General features: G+C 41.2%; 1 protein-coding gene across 3 annotated transcripts in view; it reads right to left on the bottom strand.

The window, feature by feature from the left end:
- The window catches only part of Pino (protein pinocchio), a 102,765-nt gene that overhangs the window by 11,881 nt on the left and 71,423 nt on the right, over positions 1-19,461 (bottom strand). For all 3 annotated transcript variants that reach the window (XR_013086192.1, XM_076817885.1, XM_076817886.1), the window contains exon 3: positions 3,506-3,578. Coding sequence is in view for 2 of the 3 variants with exons in the window: in XM_076817885.1 (XP_076674000.1) it covers positions 3,506-3,578 (73 nt within the window). In the remaining variant the exon portion in view is untranslated. The remainder of the gene's footprint in view (positions 1-3,505; positions 3,579-19,461) is intronic.

The following is a 19,461-nucleotide window of genomic DNA, read 5'->3' as shown; positions in this document are numbered from 1 at the left end:
CTGTGCAAATTGGTGCCTGTTTTCTTAATGATTCGCGGACTTACGTGAAGTCCAGGAAAAGCTGACGGAACCGATCGGAGAGGGAGCCATTAGAATGGGAACTGCCGGACTCCTCGTTTGACTAACGTGAAAATTCTTCCACAACTCGTGACATTCTAAGCTGAAGTTTCAAATTTAAAACAAAAAACATCGAAAGTGTGAAATAAAAATTTCGTTTACGAATAAATCGAGTTTTAAGAATAGATCGGGGTTTGTTCTAGTTTTTGAATTCCTTCTTATGGTTTTCCGTCAGGAATATTCTTTTCAAAATATAGTTTGGGTTGTTCGCTGAGGGTTTTAACCCTTAACTGGTATACTGTTTTTGGCAAACATGACTGGTATACTGGGGTCGTGGCAGAGCCCAAATAAGAAAGGACACAGAAATTTGTAAAGTCGACACTAGATCATCCTCTATGAATATTTTGTTCTTAGGTAATGAAAAAAAAATAGGAACGTAGAAAGTTAAACTATTAACTATAAAATTAATTAGAAATTCAGTTGACAAAGTTAGACAACCAAAAATTTTGCAGCGAACTTTGCGTGCTTGGGGTCATGTGCGACCCAGGATACCAGTTAAGGGTTAAAATTGGATGATTTTAGTTGTTTTATAGCTTTCTTTCTTTCGTTCCTGGAACTGCTTCGCAGAGGACGCCGAATTACGTAATCACGTTCATCGTTCTGCCCTTTGCACGCACGGTGCAACGTGAAAAATTCACTTACGCAGCGCGCACATCATTAAGCGAGAAACAACGTGACTCTTTAGACTAAAGGATAAACCTGTTTCCCCCTTTCTCTTCTCCTCTCTTCTCTGGTTGACCAGCAATTTCGAGAATTTCCGGCTTACGTTAAGTATTAATTAACCGCGATAAAGCTAACGACGCGCCGCGAAATTCTTGGCCGTGTTCACCGTGTGGGGAGACCAGCAGGTCCCGGAAAGTTCCAAACAAACCAGGAACGAACGGAGCCGATCGACTGGAATTTGAGTAAAATGAAAACGGAATTTAATAGGAAATCGATCTCGATCTGAGAATTCCTTTCTGGAGAAATCTTGTTCGGGTTGAATGATTTTTTAACACTTTCTACTTGGTTATCTAAAGGGGTTTAAAGCGCCCAGTAATTTGCAGCGTGGTTTTTCACGTTTCGCAAGAATTTTCGTAACAATTCTGTTATAGGAGGTTTACGTAACAAAGTATTTTCTCTGTTAGCTTCTCGAGTTACGCGCCAAATTGCCCTCAACCTTGATCCAGATACACTTAGGGAAGTCTGCGAAATTCTAGGGAGTTGCAAACTGATTATTCAAATTTTAGTTTAAATTCGAAATTTTGCAGCAGCAATCTCGTCGCATCGATTATTCCAATATTTGCAGTTGAAATGTTATTTGACGGAATTGGAACGTCAATCACCACTCTAACTATTCCAGAAACGCGATTATTAACCCTCGACGTCGCGAGATCACGCTCCAAACACAAAATGCATGCCACAGGCGGGAACCATCCAGTCCTATTAGGTAACCATACTCGGTGAACGCGCCGGCGGCGTTGCCCGCACATGGTGCGCGCATTAATTAAACGCAGGTGCCGAACTGGATGGATTAATTTGTACACTTGTAAGAGACTTACTAGAGATTACCCCTAGGGAGTCCTTAATTTTTTTTTGAGTCCAGTAGCATGAATAGGCGCGATTTTTTTTTTTTAATCGATTATTAATGAAATGCTGGAAGGCAATAGTATGCGCTTCAAATCGGAGTGCTACGAGATATGCTCAAGCTTCCGCTTTTAATATCGTCCTTCGCGGTTTCTCAGTGGCGTAACGACCATAGGCGCCACGGCCACGTACCCGCGTTATGCAAAAACCGACGCGACTTCCACGAATAATGCGAGGCACTAAGAATAATTCTGCGCGTCAACTCGCAGCATTCCTCTGGCCTCCACTATTTCGAACGTTGCAGATAGGATGCGATGGGGTCCCTAGCGAAACCGCCGAAGGAGTGGTTCCATTTTAAATATGAATAAGAAAAATACGAAATAATAATAAGAAAATTCCTACGTAGCAGTTATTTTACAAACGTATTATTTATTGCCCTACAATTTTTGTACTCCAAGGTCTGAATCCATAGGTGGCATGCAATTCTAGCGACAGGAAATTACGTGGAACGCGCAAAATCAAAAACGGCTCGCATATTCTGCAAAATACTCATAGCAACAAACTGTCGCTAAAAAACACCGTGGCAATGGGCGAAATCCACTTACGAACAAATCGCCCGCGCAGGAATTTCCCGTTTCTGTAGTAAAATGAATATCATAAATTATATGCTCCTGTTTTCGAGTCGTAATTTATATTTAAAAGCCTGCATTTTTTGACAATGGCTCTTTCACAGATTTTTCCATATTTCAAGAGATTTTCATAAATTTGGAAACTGAAGCACTCGATATTCACCGTCCTTTGTCGAAATTCCAATAATAGTAGACTGAACATTAATATCACAAAGACAGCTGTGTTCTAAATCTCAAAATGGCGAAGAAGGTCCCGACGATAAGCTCCAGTAACGCCACTCTTCTAAACTACATTTGGTCAATTAAAATTATCGCATTCCTATTGCTTAGGCCTTCGCCATTAGAGCTGCCCAAGTAGTTTGAAAATTCAAGGTAAGCTAAACTCGGGTCAAATCATTCGAACCAATCATTCGAATGCCTAAGTAGTTTAATTATTCAAGCACGCTTGAAAAATCCGTTCTTCTAGAATGATTTGAGCAGTTTGAATGATTTCACTACTTAGTTATTAATATTATAAACGGGAAAACCCTTTAGGATGCAAATATAAACAGGTAAATACAAAGAAATAAAACAGTCGGCTGAACATTATGTTATGTTTAAACCACACGAATTGAAACAATTACTCAAATCCCTTTGAGCCACTTGAAAAACCAGCTACTCGTATCATTTCGAACTATTCGATCAATCAAGGGTCTTGTAAGAATAAAATGAATCCATGAGAGAAGAGGTTATTTCCAGAACAATTATCTAAGCCGTTCAACCATTCAAGCCACTGAACTCATTCAAAAATATTCAATTCCATCAAGCTCGTTCAAATATTCAAGCCATTTGAATTATTACTTGGACAATCGAGTAGTCCGCGGTTCGAAAAGGAAACGAGCTTCCCTGGTTTTGTATTCCAAGCATTTGGCAGCTCTGTTCCACACGTCCGTTATTACCAATCTCGCTCATTTGTCGATTTACGTCACACGATATCGCTAATTGCATTTTGCCTATTCATTACCTGCGCATTTTAGCAATTCCTGAAAACCGCATACTAAGTGCCATTCCTACGTCTACATTCAAATGGCTCGGTATAATTTCTAATAAACACTATCTAAAGAGTACATTTAATCCCCCAGACGTTCTCCTCCTCTTCTACCAAAAGTGATAAAAAAAAGAGAGAAAAGAAAAATTAGCGTAGGGAAACTCACCCGTGGCGCGAAAGGCTCTCGGGGGCAGGTTGCACGGACGTGGTAACGGACATGTTGTTTTGATGCGTTACAACTGAAACAGAAAAAGAGAACAGAGATCAATTAATGGCGAGCGCGTGGCAGGCGGATCAAGGACAGGTGGGAAAGGATCGCTGGCAAAACAAGGCGCTTGGAAATCCCCCCTGATGGAGGAAAGATCGCCCGGCGTCGACGGGCAACCGTGTATATCTGCGTACCGAAGTCGGTATGTGGCACACGAGAGCGCCAACTGCGAAGGACATTCGTGATAAGTTTCACCCGGGGATCTCGCCTTGGCACGAAACGAGCACTTTTACTTTCTCCGTGGAAGAAAGTCGATCGCGCTACTCGACACGCTCTGAATCCTTTATTTCGACGAATCCGAGCTCCCTCGCCGTAACAGATTGCGTAATCGCGCGCTCGCCGCGATCGGTTAAGCGATACGCTCCAAGGGAACGAGAAACGCGAGGATAGCTTCGCGCAACGTGGGCCGAAGAAGCGCCCAAATATCGGGGGGGTCCCGACGAATTTCATACGGTGTAAGTCCGGGAGAGTTGGGACACCTAACACGAAACGGTGATTAAAACTAATACTGATATAATTTTTTTTAAAACTATTTAGCTTGCATCGAAGGGATTGTTCCTTGATATTTTAAGAGCCAAATATTCAGCCGTGCTTTCGAGTTCAATTATTGTTAAAATATTGTCGATCGTTCAGACATTGGGCCTAATGAATAATATTTTCTTAATATTTTACTAGGAATTGCTTAAATTCATGTGAACAAAAACACAAGAATTTGCTTTGTCTTGTAGGAATTCCTAAACTGCCAAGGAATCGCTTTTTCTTAATTTTTTACGGAATTGTTTACAATCGAGGAAAATAGAGAGAGAGAACGTCACCGGCAGTCGCAGCTACCATTTATTTATACGGTCTAGCAAAACCACCAATCTATGATTTTTATTCGTATGAAAATAAGAAATTCCTGTTTTGTTCAAGTAATTGTTTTTGAAAGAATTGATTTTGCTAATAAGCAATTGCTTAGTTTTTATTCATCAGGCCCATTATATTTCCAACCGTTTGTCACCGCGATGGCAAGAATCAGGCTTGCATGGAAAAGTTGCGTGTATCGAGATTCCACTGCACGTATCGCGTAGACTATAGATAACTGTGTTTTTGCGGATACAAGGCCTGGAAGGTTCTACTTTCCGAGTCTGCGACTGATGGAATGTTACCGATGTTTTGCCCAGTTGTGCTTACATATACGCACTTGCTACGTTGAATTTTTCTGTGTACACAACTTTGCCCATAGATAGTGTTTACAAAAGAAGAAATGTTGCAACGACGTTAATTGGGAAAGAAGATCTGAATGTTGCTACAAGGTTGCGAGAGAATGTCAAGGATTTCACTATTGACGTATTGGCAAAGAGTAGTAGGATTTCATTATCAGGTAGTCACGTGGAAGCCTTGATATATTCTTGGAGAAAGAAATCAAGGTAATAAAATTGTGCATCGCGGCTCCGACGTAGAGGCGTATAAAGGCTGCAAGAAACGTCAGGCCCTCTTATCTCATATTACCTGCCATATAAATAAATGATTCATACAATAGAAGAATAACAAACATTGAAGTGCGCGTAAAAAGCGGCTTCGCTTCCATGACGCAGGAATCTCGGTGCGTAGAATCGATCAACGAGATTCTTGGTACAAAGATAAACGTGCCAGTAAAGACACAGTACCGTCGAATGGGGTGAACTTTGGCCACAAAACTAGATTTTAAAACAAACTCCTCTGGCATCTATTGCAGAGCAGGTGTTGTGTATTCTCAAAGTGCCTTGGATAGAATTAATTACCTACTTCAAGATGCATTTTGTTTGAGAATAATCCCTGTTTTAAAATCTAGTTCCGTGGCCAAAGTTACCCCCATTTGACGGTACTATTCATCATCCAACAATTAAGATTGTGCTGTAATGAATTTAATCGACGAATCGTTTAAGATTGCAATTATCCTGGTGACCCAATATTAGGCGAAGAAAACAGAGTACCTACTGTTGGAATTCTGGGTATGGAACTTGTAAAATAAATTATGGAACTTGTAGCTCAGTAGTAAACTAGGGTAAAGGTGCCAGTAGTTGATAGCTTCTCAGAAAAGCGTGGAAAATAAGGTTATTAGAAGCCTAACTATCTCTTTTCAACAGCGCGCCGCGGCTCCTAATACCCACAGTTCGCCGCTTCTAACAACCTTACCTTTTCACGTTTTTCTGAAAAATTGTCAACTACTGGTACCTTTACCCTAAATCAAGCTGACAAGATGTGAACTTCCCAAGCATGGTAACACTGGAGCACAATACTGAGTACTCTACCGCAACAAATTTATGGAAATGATTTTTTCTAAAACACTGTCAATGAGCAGTGCCCCAGATGTTTAATTATTTGCTTAGTGGAGAGAAGGTGACCGTAGCCCTTGAGTAGTAGGGCGAGTGATTTATATCGTGCAGGTTTGAATCTCCAAACGAAGAGCGTAACGATGTGTAAATTGTTTTGTACGGAGCTACCAAAAATCCCTCAGCGAATAAATACCTAGTGCCTACTAGAATCAGTGGCGCACCCAGTGGATTGCCAAGGGGCCCTGGCACCCCCGCAAAAAGGGGCTTTGTGAAAAGAGAAGGAAACTAGATTTTATTCTTCAAATATATTTTTATAACCAACTAATGAATTTGATTGAATCTGTATTAATAATTAATAATCTGTAATAATATTTTTAACCGTTCAACTCGAACCCCCAGGATTAAACCCCGAGTGCCGCGACTGACGAGAATAGTAGATAAAAAAGGAAGTCATCCAACGCTTTAGCAATTTATCGGGAATTAAATGCCGAAGGACAAATTCCTTTGGACGAAACGTCCATTAGCAGACATCAAAAGAAAGTGAAGGCGGAATAGAACGGTTGTGTCCGCGAGATTGTTCCATTTAGCAACGCGTCGCGACGACGGGATGGAACGCTTACGCAACGGAATGCAATTTTGTTGATATAAAAAGGGGTGGGGGGCGCAGCCTAAATTTGCACAACTAAACGCAATCGATGGTAATCACGTTGATTCGAAAGTAAATGCAGCTCCCATTAACCGTCGGCGACCTAATTTCCTTGAGCCACCGTTTTGTACGTAATATATGCACACCCCCTCCCCTCTCCCGATCGCTGAACCCGAGAGACCCATTTATTATCTAACGCACATTTGCATTTACGCCGAGCATCGATAATGGCGCTTACGTTTCGCGTTTTACGCAGTGCGATACAATTGAACGCGTAATCGTTTACCGTGTCCCAGGCGGATACCTCCAGTTTCCGTCATCGCTCGATTCATTCGCATCTGGGGCTAGTTTAGTTAGTAAGTTAGCATGCTAGTAGAAACAATCGCGACTTGAAAATAATTCTGAAAATTTCTCCTTCGCGGTGTCTGTTTATTCTTACGCATTTTTTTTTTATTAAGCATTTAAAAGTCGAAGTTAAATGGGGTGCGCGATAATTTTCGATTTAAGGGAAAAGTTGTAGAACGCTGATGTAGAAGTCAGTAACCAAACCTAGAGAAATAAATTTCTATTCGAACGATTTGGAATACAAAATTTCGAATAAAATGAAGATTATTCGAATGCAAAGGGTCCAGCCGGGTAAGCATAGGGGAAACTGCCCCAGCAGCAATTTTAGTATTTATACCTGCGTTTTGAAAAATTCAAATATACTTACAAGGAGAGTATTTTAGGTGTCCGCCTCCGATGATTTTGATTTTTGGATATGTTATAGAGGACCGAAAAATAAGAAATACGTGTTTCTTTATTTTTCCCCGTTTTCATATTTGGAGGGTGAAAAACTGTGTTCAAAGTTAGGGTTGAAAAATCATTTTTGTGGATTTTTGAAAATCTGGTGAGTCAGTCATATTCCGCATTCAAAGACACAAAATTAGTCCATTGACACTATTCCCCTGTCTCTAATATTTCTCGAGATATTCCACAAAAATGATTTTTCACCCCTAACTTTGAACACAGTTTTTCACCCTCCAAATATGAAAACGGGGAAAAATAAAAAAACACGTATTTCTTATTTTTCGGTCCTCTGTAACATATCCGAAAATCAAAATGATCGGAGGCGGACACCTAAGATACTCTCCTTGTTAGTAGTTGCTGAGAAGAGAAATAGTAAACTTTAGGGTTGTTATCCCCACATCACCCTAACGAGAGGGGGTAGAGGTCTGAAATTTCTCTGGGTGTTTTTTTAGTCAAAGAGCATTATTTGGAACAAGTAAATACTAAAACTGGTCCCGGGGCCGTTTACCCTATGCCTGCCCGACTAAAGGGTCTCCTTAGTCGAATAATGCCCAACTCTGGGTATTTGTGAATAGCGTTTAACTGCTATCTGTAAACCAAAACCGAAAGCTAAAGAAATCTTTCAATTGGAAAACAAATAACTATTAGTCTCTTATCACAGTTTGAACGAAAGATCACAGCGCGAAATTGCGTGATTACCAATCTCTAGGAGGTCGAAGTGAAAGCACGCAGCGAGCTTGCGAAAGGAGAGCAAGGAGAACGTTAATAAGGGGTATTATTCCGGTGCGTCTAGTCGCTTTTGGAGGGCATTAGTAATACAATCGTAAGAATATACTGCCCTATAGATAAGCGCATTATTTTTAACGTCGCGTTTAAAACGAGCGAATACTGCTCTATAGTATAGCGCGCGCTACATTTCCAACTATACATAGCCGCGCGTTTGAATCGATTAAACGGCGACTTTATATAGAACGTTATCCTTCACAATGGTAACATCGAAATAGAATCGTTAGAAATCTCTTATTCTATTCACCGCGGCAGTGTTAATGGGATTCCAAATGCCCCTCCCCCTCCTTCGAAATGGTCCCCTACGTCCAAAGCTCAACCGTGAATGAAATTTTCAATGAAACGTGAACACTGCACGATGACGTTCCAACAAGTTGCGACGCGGAGAGATAGCGATAATGACGCAGTGATCGCGTTATCTGTAGTACCATCGATGACGGGCATAGTTGTACGTAGGACGTAATAAAATCGTGCTACAGTCCAACGCGTACACAAGTTTCGTCGATACAAAGTTATTTATAACAGCCCCTCGCGGCGTGGCTAACACGAAGCCTTTTAGATTCGAGGTTTCAGGGACAAACAATTCGTGGCTGTGCTATTTACGCTTTCTCGTTAATAAATAGGTATAACCTATGCGATTTAAGGCTCCCAGACTAACTTACAATTAGTCTCTGATCCTCCGAAGTTTCAAGGATTAGAAAGAAATTTTTGAGGAGTTCCTAGCGATTGTGACGCGCGATGTTTACCGATAACTGTGGTTATCCATCGTTTTTTATCGATATTTCAAATGCTAATCATTACAGGTGTCGATAATTTTCACTGCCCTTTCTTTCGTTCAAACCAATTCCAGCTAATAATTTCCGAATTACTACGTCTAAGTAAAATTCAGTAATTCTCTTTCGCGCCCATGATGTTTCTTATTAAAATATAAATTCTAGTTTCCTTTATGATTGTGATGTGATTTAAATAAAATACTTTCTTAATTATATAAAAAATTGTAACTCAGAAAATTCTTTTTAATCCAAAATGATATTCTCTTGAATATACGTAGCTCATTTTTTAATTGGTAAATTGATTCGATCTTCGTACCGATATCAGTGTCGACACTTTTTTTAATAATGCGTTTCTAGTATCGAAATCGAGCGAAAAAATATATATCGATAAGCATTATGGATAGCTGGGTCCAGTATCGCACATCACTACCTATCGAGCTATAAATTTCACGTTTCAGCCTTTCAGATTTGAAGTTTCTGAGAGAAATAGTGCGTGTTAACATTGGACTACTTAACTTAGGGTGTAGATTGAAAATTTGGGGGGATTAGAGAGAAATATGTATTTCAATTTTGTATCAGGCTGCAAGTTTCGCATCTTCGCCTCTATTATTAAAGAAAAGCTATGGACTGGTTGAACAGCGCCATAAGGCGAGGAGCAAGGATCCAACCACTTCTGCACCTTTTATTCCCTTCACGCGACGAGCTCTCTAAGATTAGCTCGAGACGCTTTCCGAAAACCAGGTTCGCGAACTGCTGGCAGAAATCCCGAAACCCGAGGTAGTAGAGTCCACGTGATGCCGTATTTTCGTTCTGGCGGGGCACGAGAATAGAAGCGGGTTAAAAAAGGGGTATGCAAGTGGCCGAATAGTAAGCGTGCGTACGCACTAGGGCAGCCTGGGGTCGATGATATGCTAGAGCTGTGTTGCATGCTTCTAGGGACAAGACACTGCTTACGTGCACCTCTAATTTCGCTGTTATAGTGCCAACTTTTAATATTTATTTAACCCTCGCACAACGAAGGCGGGGTCATTTTGATCCAACTCTGACAAAGTCTATATCACGATGTTATATTTGCGTTGGCAATGGCAATATATAGTATATGATGCCTAAATTGCAGTAACATTATTTATAAAAATCATACAGGAGATACACCTGTTTGTGTACCAAATGTACATAAATAATTTTTTTTTATGTATCTCTTTAGTAATTAGTTTTAGTTAATTTGAGAAATTTTAATTATATAATTCGTTTTATAGTCAATTTTTTCGTGAAACCGGTGTACTATAGAAATGTTGTTAACTCGATACTTCGAATAAAGAATTGATATGAAACTGATAAATACACTTGCTTTTTAATTACTTCTTCCTTGCCTGCCAATTATTATTTTATAAAAAATGTAATGCTGTTTAGCAACATGTAGTTTAGGAGGGAAACTATTAAAACACGGTGCTACATCTACTCCTTTGATGTTTCATCCACCCATCATATTTTCCTTAATAATTTTAAGAAATTCTGTTGCAGTCACTTCTTAAGATCATTTGCGTTTCTCATTCCCACGTGTGTTTGCAATAAAATAATGCTATTCGTTAAAAGAATATATTGATATTTCTTTCTGGGTAAGCAGAAGTATGAAGACGAGTCGCTTGAACGAATTTTAAATCAAGTATGTGAAGGAATTATAAAAATTTGAAAAATTCCACGCAAAGCACAATTATTATGTTAACAGAAATTATTGCATTTTTAGCACAGTGATTCGTGGGTGGTTATCTAAATTGTTTTCAAGGTATATCAATAGATACCTATTTACGCGTAACCTTTGTGGACGAGACAGTGAGTATTTATATTGAGCGGTCCGAATTCGCATCCGTCTCCAATTCCAATGTATTTTAAGTCTACGCGATGCATGCTTGCGATTGAAAGTGGAACGTCGGTGTGAGGCGAGTAATCTCGGGTCACGGTACAAATTACTCGGCTAGAGATATTAAGAAAAACTGTGCAGCAAAAACTGCCAGTTAATCGAGAATAAGATTTAAAAGACCATCGGGGAGGCAGACACGCTGCACGTAAGAGCTATGTTGATAGCAATTGCGTCATAATTTTGTAATTTACTACATACGAGCAAAGAAAATCTTTCTGCGTGAGAAACTCAATGGAAAATGTGCGATAAAATGTTCCGATACGATCTGCATTTTTTAATCAATCTGAATTTAATTGTACGCTACTTGTGACAGTGATATAGTTAAATATGCAGAATAAATTTATTGGATATAGTTAAGTTTGCACATGGTGTTCTTGAAATTACGGATTGTTCATTAATAAAAAAATTATTCCTTATTCTCGAGCAACTTCGTTCTATTCGAAATTTTTATTCGAAGATTATTCGAATAATGCCCAACTCTGTACGTGTGTACAACACTTTACATATTTACGCAAGCATATGGTGCTGGATACATCGTGCTGAGCAAAGTATTTTCCAGTTGAAAAATTCAAATGCAATTAATTACTGTAACCAAATCTAAAAGCAGAGATAGAAACCCAAAATTCTACCGTGGCAGCCCTACTTTCCACTAAATCGTATAGCATCGACTGTGCGCACAGGGCTAACCCAAATGCGTGACCTGAGCAGCCCGTATATACAGGGTGTCCCAAGCAAACACCAACCAAAGTTTCACTATTTCTTTACCTACATAATCCCCGAGTCCCACAATTTACCGCATCACACTTCTACGACAGAGTTCTCCTATATTCTTATAATTCTAAATTCATCCCACATCAAGAAATTCATGAAAAGAAAACTGCAGTGAAATTTAAGAAACTGAAAGTAATCCCCATATCTTCGGCCAGTGAACAAGTTCTGGTTCTTAGAAATTAAGCGCGTGGAGAATTAATTAAATATTTATGCCGAGTGATTTTTGGTAATTTCGAAGGGTGAAAATTGAAATTTCCTTGTGAGCTTATGGGGGAGCACCCTGTATGTATTACCGATTCTCCGAGGGCTTGAAACGAGGCCAACAACCCTCGAGGTCGTGGCAGTCTCTCTGGCGAGCTGCGGGGGTGAGTTCGAGATATCGATCGACCTCGTCCGACCATTCCAACGTACTCCCACGCGGATGCGTGGCCGCCGCGGCGAAAGCGGAATCAGGTCGTTTCGACTGCGGGGACACACCAACGGAAATACGGGAAATCTGATTCACCCTGATGGACTTTGCAGGTTTTCCCTACTCGGCCTCGTCGATGGGTCCAAGTTTTCGTTCGCCACGAGCAATATCTGTTGCGCGGCTTGTTGCTAAGCGTGTCAGAAAAATCGTACCGCGAATTCTTCTGTTTTCGTAAACGGGGCATTTTTACTTTTCTTTAGAAATACATTCGAGAGCTCTGTGGCAACTTTTGTTGCATTCTGTAATATTTTGTAACAGCAGGCACTAGTAATGTTGCTTGGAATTCATTTTTTTTTAAATAAAAAAAAAATCAGAAACTGGAGGTAAATTGTTTTAGCCCTCGTACAGCGAGAAGAACAAATTAGAAATTACGATTGAGTATATTGCTCGATAAGAATCGAGTACATCGAATGATCACAAAGATAATTTTTCATCTCGGTAATCACACTTTTGTAGACTACTGCGACGAGTATACTGCGTTCTACATATGCTGAGTTACAGACGGATAAATTAATGTTTTTAGCGAGTCCCGTGAGAATGCGTTTCATAACTTCATAATGTGCGCGGGTATTTAATTTGCTACTAGATTATTGAAAGCATTATTTCAACGGAACGAGTAAGGAAAGGATTGCATGTTTCGAGGAAATAGCGATAATCGTAAATAAACAAGCACTGCGTGCAACGCCAGGCATCGACGTTCGGCACGTGATGGGAAAATTCGTGGTACGTTCCAATGGCTTTATGTAATTGCAATGTTTGATTCACCGTGTAGCAACGACATTGCGAGGACCTTCGATTGCATAATGCCCGAACGACGCGAGGGAACGGCGACATCAATGAATCGCGGTTTCCTTTTTTAGTTACCAACGCTGAATACGGCAGCAAAATTGCAGCATCGCGAAAGGAATCCGTAACTTTCACGTAAACGGCCTGTACCATGATCCATTGCCTTCGCGCAATATAAAATTCAACGAAGTACAACACCTCGAAACATTTGTTACAGAGAGAAGACTTAACGCTCTAAACAGCAGCAGAAAAAAAACTAAATCGATTCGGAATGGAGATCGCTCTAGCGCGAAGCAGTTTGAATTTCAAAGCGTCGCCTGTACTGCGTGGGCATTAACGCGCGAGGTCGTTACGGAGAAACATTAGCGAAGTAGGTACTTACGGCAAAAAATACCGCTAAGCGCGTGGTTAATCCCCCTGGTATTGCTACGCCCGACGAGGAATATTTACAAACAACCGTACACGAGCGAAACGGCGAGGAATGCAGCGAAGCGTTAATAGGATTGAGAAATTAAAATTCCGCTTCTGGAATTCGCCTGCGTATATGTATACACGGACTGGCGTAACGGGTTCCCCAGCAGCGAGTCCTTGCACCGAACGCGCGAACGGTGTAACCATCGGCGAGGCGTGACCTCGTTCATTGCACCATCGACGTCTCCGCAAATTTAACCACCAAGTCGCTGGCGGTGTGTGTGCCCGTTTGCCGAGCGAAACGTAAATAACCGTTCGAATATCTGAAACTCTCGCGTCGTACCAACTCTCGGGTCCGAAAAACTTTCGATTCTAGGGCACCGTGGAAAGTTTCGCGACCGCCGCCGAACTGTGCCAGTTTTAACCCATTAATTGAAAATCCCGCGGCGGGGGGGGGGGGGGGGGGGACGCGTCGATTGATAAAGTTCGCATTGGAAAAGTTTCGGGCAACGAGGTTGCCGATCCTCCGCGCGGAACGGTCAAACCTTCGGTCGATGCTCGCGACCGTTGGGCGTCAGAAGCGAGTACCGATCTGAAGTTAGTCACGCGACTCCACGTCGAGAGTATTGATTCTCACGCTACGACTCGTTTCTTCGCTCTCGCTCCACGTATACCGTCGCTTCTGCCCCCGTCGCGAGGCATGGAAACCACCCTTTACTGCAGACACGCTCTCGAGACTTTCTAAGCTTCCGACGCGGCGAAACAGTATATTCGAGCGCGTTCGAGGCGAAAGAAAATTCTGCCCGCTCGCGCGTGCTTTCTCGGAAGGAAGGCATGGTGAAAGCATGGGCGAGCGACGTTTCTATGCGACGAGAGTGAAGGGACGGACCGATAGCACGTTTCGTTAAAAGCGTCGTATCCAACAGCCCAGCGATTTCGTTGTGCCATTCATCGTTCGTGCTCGCGAAACACCGATGCACGTTGAGTTACCGTACGCGTGGCAGATAACGCGGCGATCGACGCTCGTAACGGGGATATCCACGCAAGATGGGGGGGGAGGGTACGGTTAGTTGTTAGACTTACAGTTCGTAGTAATCCTTGGGAAGTGGACGGCAGGCGGAGCACAAGAGAGGCGCACTGTCTTTCACTGGTTTTCGAACTTCGATGAAGCGGTGGATGGTAGTACCAAACGTTGAATGTCTTCACGATAGAAGGAAACTGTAACGATGTTTCGATTGGTAGATTCAATTCGATAGAAACGACGAACAGCTCGCAGCGGCGTTTAGATCTGACTGAAGGTACCCGCAGTCGCGTGGGGGCCTTTTATAACCGCGGTGTGGGTTGGGCAGAGTGGAGACGGCCGAGGGCGGTGGAGTGGTGGGGGGACAGGAGTGGGGGCCGAATCCCCCGCCATCTGCGCAACGAAATAAATGTGTGTAAGCGCTGGCGCGTGTATGGGGGTGTGTATGGGTATAAAGCAACACGGGGGCAGGGATTCTCCGCGCGTGGCGCCGTCGACACGCTACAGACGCATGTTGATAATTAACTAACGGGTGGTCAGGCTGATAAGGGGCCTTATCACGGATAGATTCCAACGTCTCAATATACGTGCACGAAGCGTGCAAATTTTATTGACTCTCTCGCAATTTATGGATATAAATTTGCCGGGGTAAATAATATGTATGACCGCCAGCCTTTCGCCTTGCATAGTCGATGGAGAGGTAGCGACAGAAGACGAGTACGAAGCTCGAGGGGCTGGTAATATTATTAGCAGAGTTTTTCTTAGCGGAATAGCGGATTTAAAGGAAGGAAAGTTTTTTCAAAAGAAAAGGGAGTTCTCGTGTTTCAATGTGCCCGAGTATTTTCTGGTTTATTTACGTTTCATTCAAACTAATAATGAATGATGGTAAGTAGAACAGAAAATTTAAATCCCTCGGACATTTATTTTGTAATACTCGAAGATTATAGAACTGGGTAATAAGTAGGTTCAAATTCTACGAATGAATTCGTAGCATGGTAAGTTTGAAGAGACCTTAAATATACACCACTAGCTTTACTACTCGGCTTCGCCCGAAATTTAGATTCTGATTTTATAAAAGAAAATTATTTTTTTTTTTTTTTGTGAAAATAGTTAGATTTCGCGAGCCCAGGGTTTACCGTTCGGAGGTTTTTAAGCGACAGACAAGCGCACAAAAACTTTCCGCTTTATATATTAAGATTACAAACTATCCTGAGCATTCGATTTTCTGACACTGTACATTCTTCACTTATAGGCGCGTTGTGCCTTAAAAAACATTTCTAATCTCTAAAACCAAGCGCATAGAGTTTCCTTGTTGTTTATACGAATTCCTACAATAACAGCATGTAGTAATCTAAATTATTGTTGTGGATAATGTTTTCGAAGAAATAACGCTGTTTTTAACCAGCTGCTGTGAATTTTGTAATCTGACAGCGCTCCACTACAAATAGAACTTATGCGAGTTACGGTAATAAGTGAAGGACACTGAAATTGAAATACGAAAATTCCAGGCATTCAGTTCCTAATCTCCTAATTACATTATCCCAAATACGCAATTATTATTATCCGAATAATTTCACATATTGAAACAGCATAAGGGGTGGTCCTTAAATTACGCAAGGCTTTTTTTGGGGGAGGGGGGAACGGTTCGCGAATTTCTTACGTTTTCTTACAGAGGGGGGAGGGGAGTCAGGTAGCGTCTTACGTAATATTTTCCACCCCAACTTTCAACAAATACAAATTCTATCATTAACGTTCCAGAAAAGTAGTTTTAGTTTAAATTTCACGAAACCGAGTTAAATGAATTATATGAACTGTTAACAGAATTTTAATAACTGAGAAAATTAAATGTAGAAAATATTACGTAAGGAGGGAGTCGCGGTATCAAATCTTACGAATTCTTATACTGGGGGAGGGAGGGAGTACGAAATCGCTAAAATCACCCTCACGTAATTTAAGGACGGCCCCTAAAGGCATTTCAAAAGCAACGCACCATTCCGCTCGGAACACCAGCTCGAACCCTTACGAAAACATTTCGGTGTTTTACCTCTGAGGCCAAGGAAACGCACTTGTTCGAGGGCGTGGACGGAAAAGCCTGCGGTTTGATGGGGACGCGCGTGGAGCACAGCCGTGCGACTGAATGCCGATGCATCTCCCACGCACCAGGATGTAAGAACCCCAGGAAATGAAAGGCGACTGTCGCGTGTATACACACCCCGCCGAATTATGCGGCCGGGGGAGAGAAAGAAACGGAGGAAAGCGTAGGCTTATCTGTAAACGTTGAAATGTCACCGCCCCTCCGTGTCACATTCACAAGCGGACGCGCATACGTCAAGCCACCTTTGCAGATTAGAGGGCACAGAGATTCTCAGCTGCGGGTTTATGGCTTACGAGAGTATGCGCTCGGTTATCTATCGATTTCCCATCCTCGGGCGCGTCCGCTTTGAGGCATCCCTTGTTTAATTTGCGATTGGCAGGAATTTTGATAAGCTTGTGAATGGAATTACAGTGAGCTTATCAAATTAAGTCGCTTGCACTGTTTAACCCCATCGAGGGGCGGGGGGTGGGATATTCGTTGCCCCAGGAATGTGAATGGACTCCGGGAGCTGTGTTGATATTTTTTGGAGAGCTAAACTCTTGAGGTGTCCGTGGACATTTTTCTAGGGGGAGGAAGCAGCTTTGGGGTGACGGTGAAGAAAAATATGGTAATGAAAAAACAACCCTGGCGACGACATCGACGAATCGAATTTAATTGGATATAATTAAATTTAAAAATACTCCGCTTTTTAAAGTAAACTTAATAAAGATCAGTTTTTAAAAGTAAGCGTTTTTTTTCAAAATCCAGGGATAACTACCACTTTTATCCCATCTCCCCCCGAACGCCCGTGGCCAAACTACTTACAAGGGAACATCCCAAACCCGGAAATTCAAAATATTTTGAAACTTCGTAAATATGTAGGGAATTCCCCCCCCCCCCCTCGATTACAACGCAATTTTTCTTTGCTGCCCAAATTCACTCTAAGGGGGTGGTAATTGACCCCCGAAAATCCGGTTATTTTCCGACTTTCTGTTATAACTCGTGAACTGTAAAATAATTTCTTTACCAAACGATAGATCTAATTAAAAGAAGTAACTTTTGTGTTGGCCAAATTTTATGAGTTCATTTGGTTGCGGGGAACAATGTGCAGGGTCGAGGGTGGATATTTATGGGGGTGCTCTTCCTTTCAGAGCGGAGTAATTTCGAAGGACACAGTGAGGCGGGTCACGGTTCTATGAAAGGTGTATTGTGTGTTTCAGGTAAGAAGAGGGTAATATAGATGAGATGAAGGCCGCGGGTGAATGAGAAAATGCAGCGTGCGTCAGTGATTCTTACTTTGCGCGATATTAAAAAATGTTAGGCATCAGGAGGTGCCTTATTAATGTGCGATTCCTTCGCGCTATGGAGTCCATTTTATGGACCCAATCATAGCGCACAGCTCAACGAAAAATGTTGACAAACAGGAAAATTATGCTTAATTGCATTTGTTGCACGCTAATCCTAAAGAGACCTTTTACAAGTGTTTTACCTAGACCTACACTGCCCTCCTCAGTTAAACTGTCCTATCTAGCATTTTTTCATTTTTCGAGATATGTTGAAATATTTGAAGTTCCACGCGTCTTTTACCTTTTAAGTAAAATTAGAAAACTCTACGTGCTTCGTAAAGGTTTATAAACAGTATAATATATTTAACCTAACTTATTTCCAAATGGTTATAATATCCTATCTAAAACAATTAATCAATTGGTACGGTAATAATACATCACCTACAGATACACCTATTACAAAAAATTATATTAGGCTGTTACGAAATAATAGCAACATCTTTAATTTAAATGAAGGAAAATAAGGACGGTACAAAGTAAAAGATAAAACTTCAGTTTTCTCGGTTGTTTCAAAATGTTAGATAGGACATTTTAACTAAAGAGGGCAGTACAGGAATTCATTACTTACATAATTAAATTTCAAAGCTACGCTAATTAATCTGAGTACAATTCATTACCTATATGCAGTTTAAAAAATCGTGGCACGGGTTCAATTTCTCAAGCTTTGAGTAAACAAACTTCGCGTTAAGATGTAATCCACAATATTGTTGCGATTCGGGGATTACAGATTGCAGTTGTCACTGTTTTAACTGATCTTCTCAATCCGATGTTGGGTATTAATATATGATTGCCACGGATTTTGCCAGCGATGCGATAAATTTCACGGCCAGGCGATAAAAGTGGCAGCGTTGAATCTTTTGTTGTTATAGCACTGTTTATATCGAATCTCCCTTAAACGCAGTTCTAAAAATGCAACATGATGCAGCGGCTTTAATTCTAATTCGACGCGTTTCTGGTGTGTTTCCTGCGATATCGAATGATACAAACCGTTAAATTTAAACTTTCAAGCGTCCACTCCAGGTATTTATACGTTTTCGAAAATAGAGCAGCTTGTTGCGAATCATCTGTGACCGTTCCACGCTGCATGACTAATCGTTTCTAATACCTGCGAGCAATCTTGTACGTGCATAATACTCGTATCTTCGAAACGGCAGATATAAAAGCACGCTAGTCGGGAGGTGTGCAAGCCTAACGAACGTCAATTGCATTGGCTTGATTCACAATCGATGACATATCCAGCGATAGGCGTTGAATCGAACAGTGAACAATCCCAGTGGAATGGTGGGTGTTCCTCGTCGGAGGCAGTTTCGACGAGCAGAATACAAATGAAGAATTATTTATTGGGCAAAACCCATAAAGGCAAAAGTGGTATTACCATGTAAATACAGCCTGGTAAAATAGGAGCGATGGGAACGTCAGACTATTTTACTAAGTTTTACTCCATCTAGTATTAAGGGGGTAGGTTACCCTCGGCAGCCCAAAATCAGGCCCTTCTTCAAACGCTTATTCTGAAGTAATAAATGAATATAGAGGTAATTTTTTTTTAATTCTTAAGCGTCGTTTCGTTGACTTCAATGCGCGAAAAGAAAATTTTAAATGTATTTAGAGGGAAAAAAGTTATAGATATAAATGTGAGAGATTCCGGACAGGTGAATTATCTAAAACGCAAAGTAAAGGCATTTTTATAATCTGTAAGACAGTCTCCATCTTGTGCAGGAAGCAAAATTTGGATAAATTAATACAATTTTTATGTCGATGTTTCTGATT

The sequence above is a fragment of the Andrena cerasifolii genome, chromosome 8 (assembly GCF_050908995.1).
Source record: "Andrena cerasifolii isolate SP2316 chromosome 8, iyAndCera1_principal, whole genome shotgun sequence".
NCBI lineage: Eukaryota > Metazoa > Arthropoda > Insecta > Hymenoptera > Andrenidae > Andrena > Andrena cerasifolii.
This window is presented reverse-complemented; position numbering and strand designations above follow the sequence as displayed.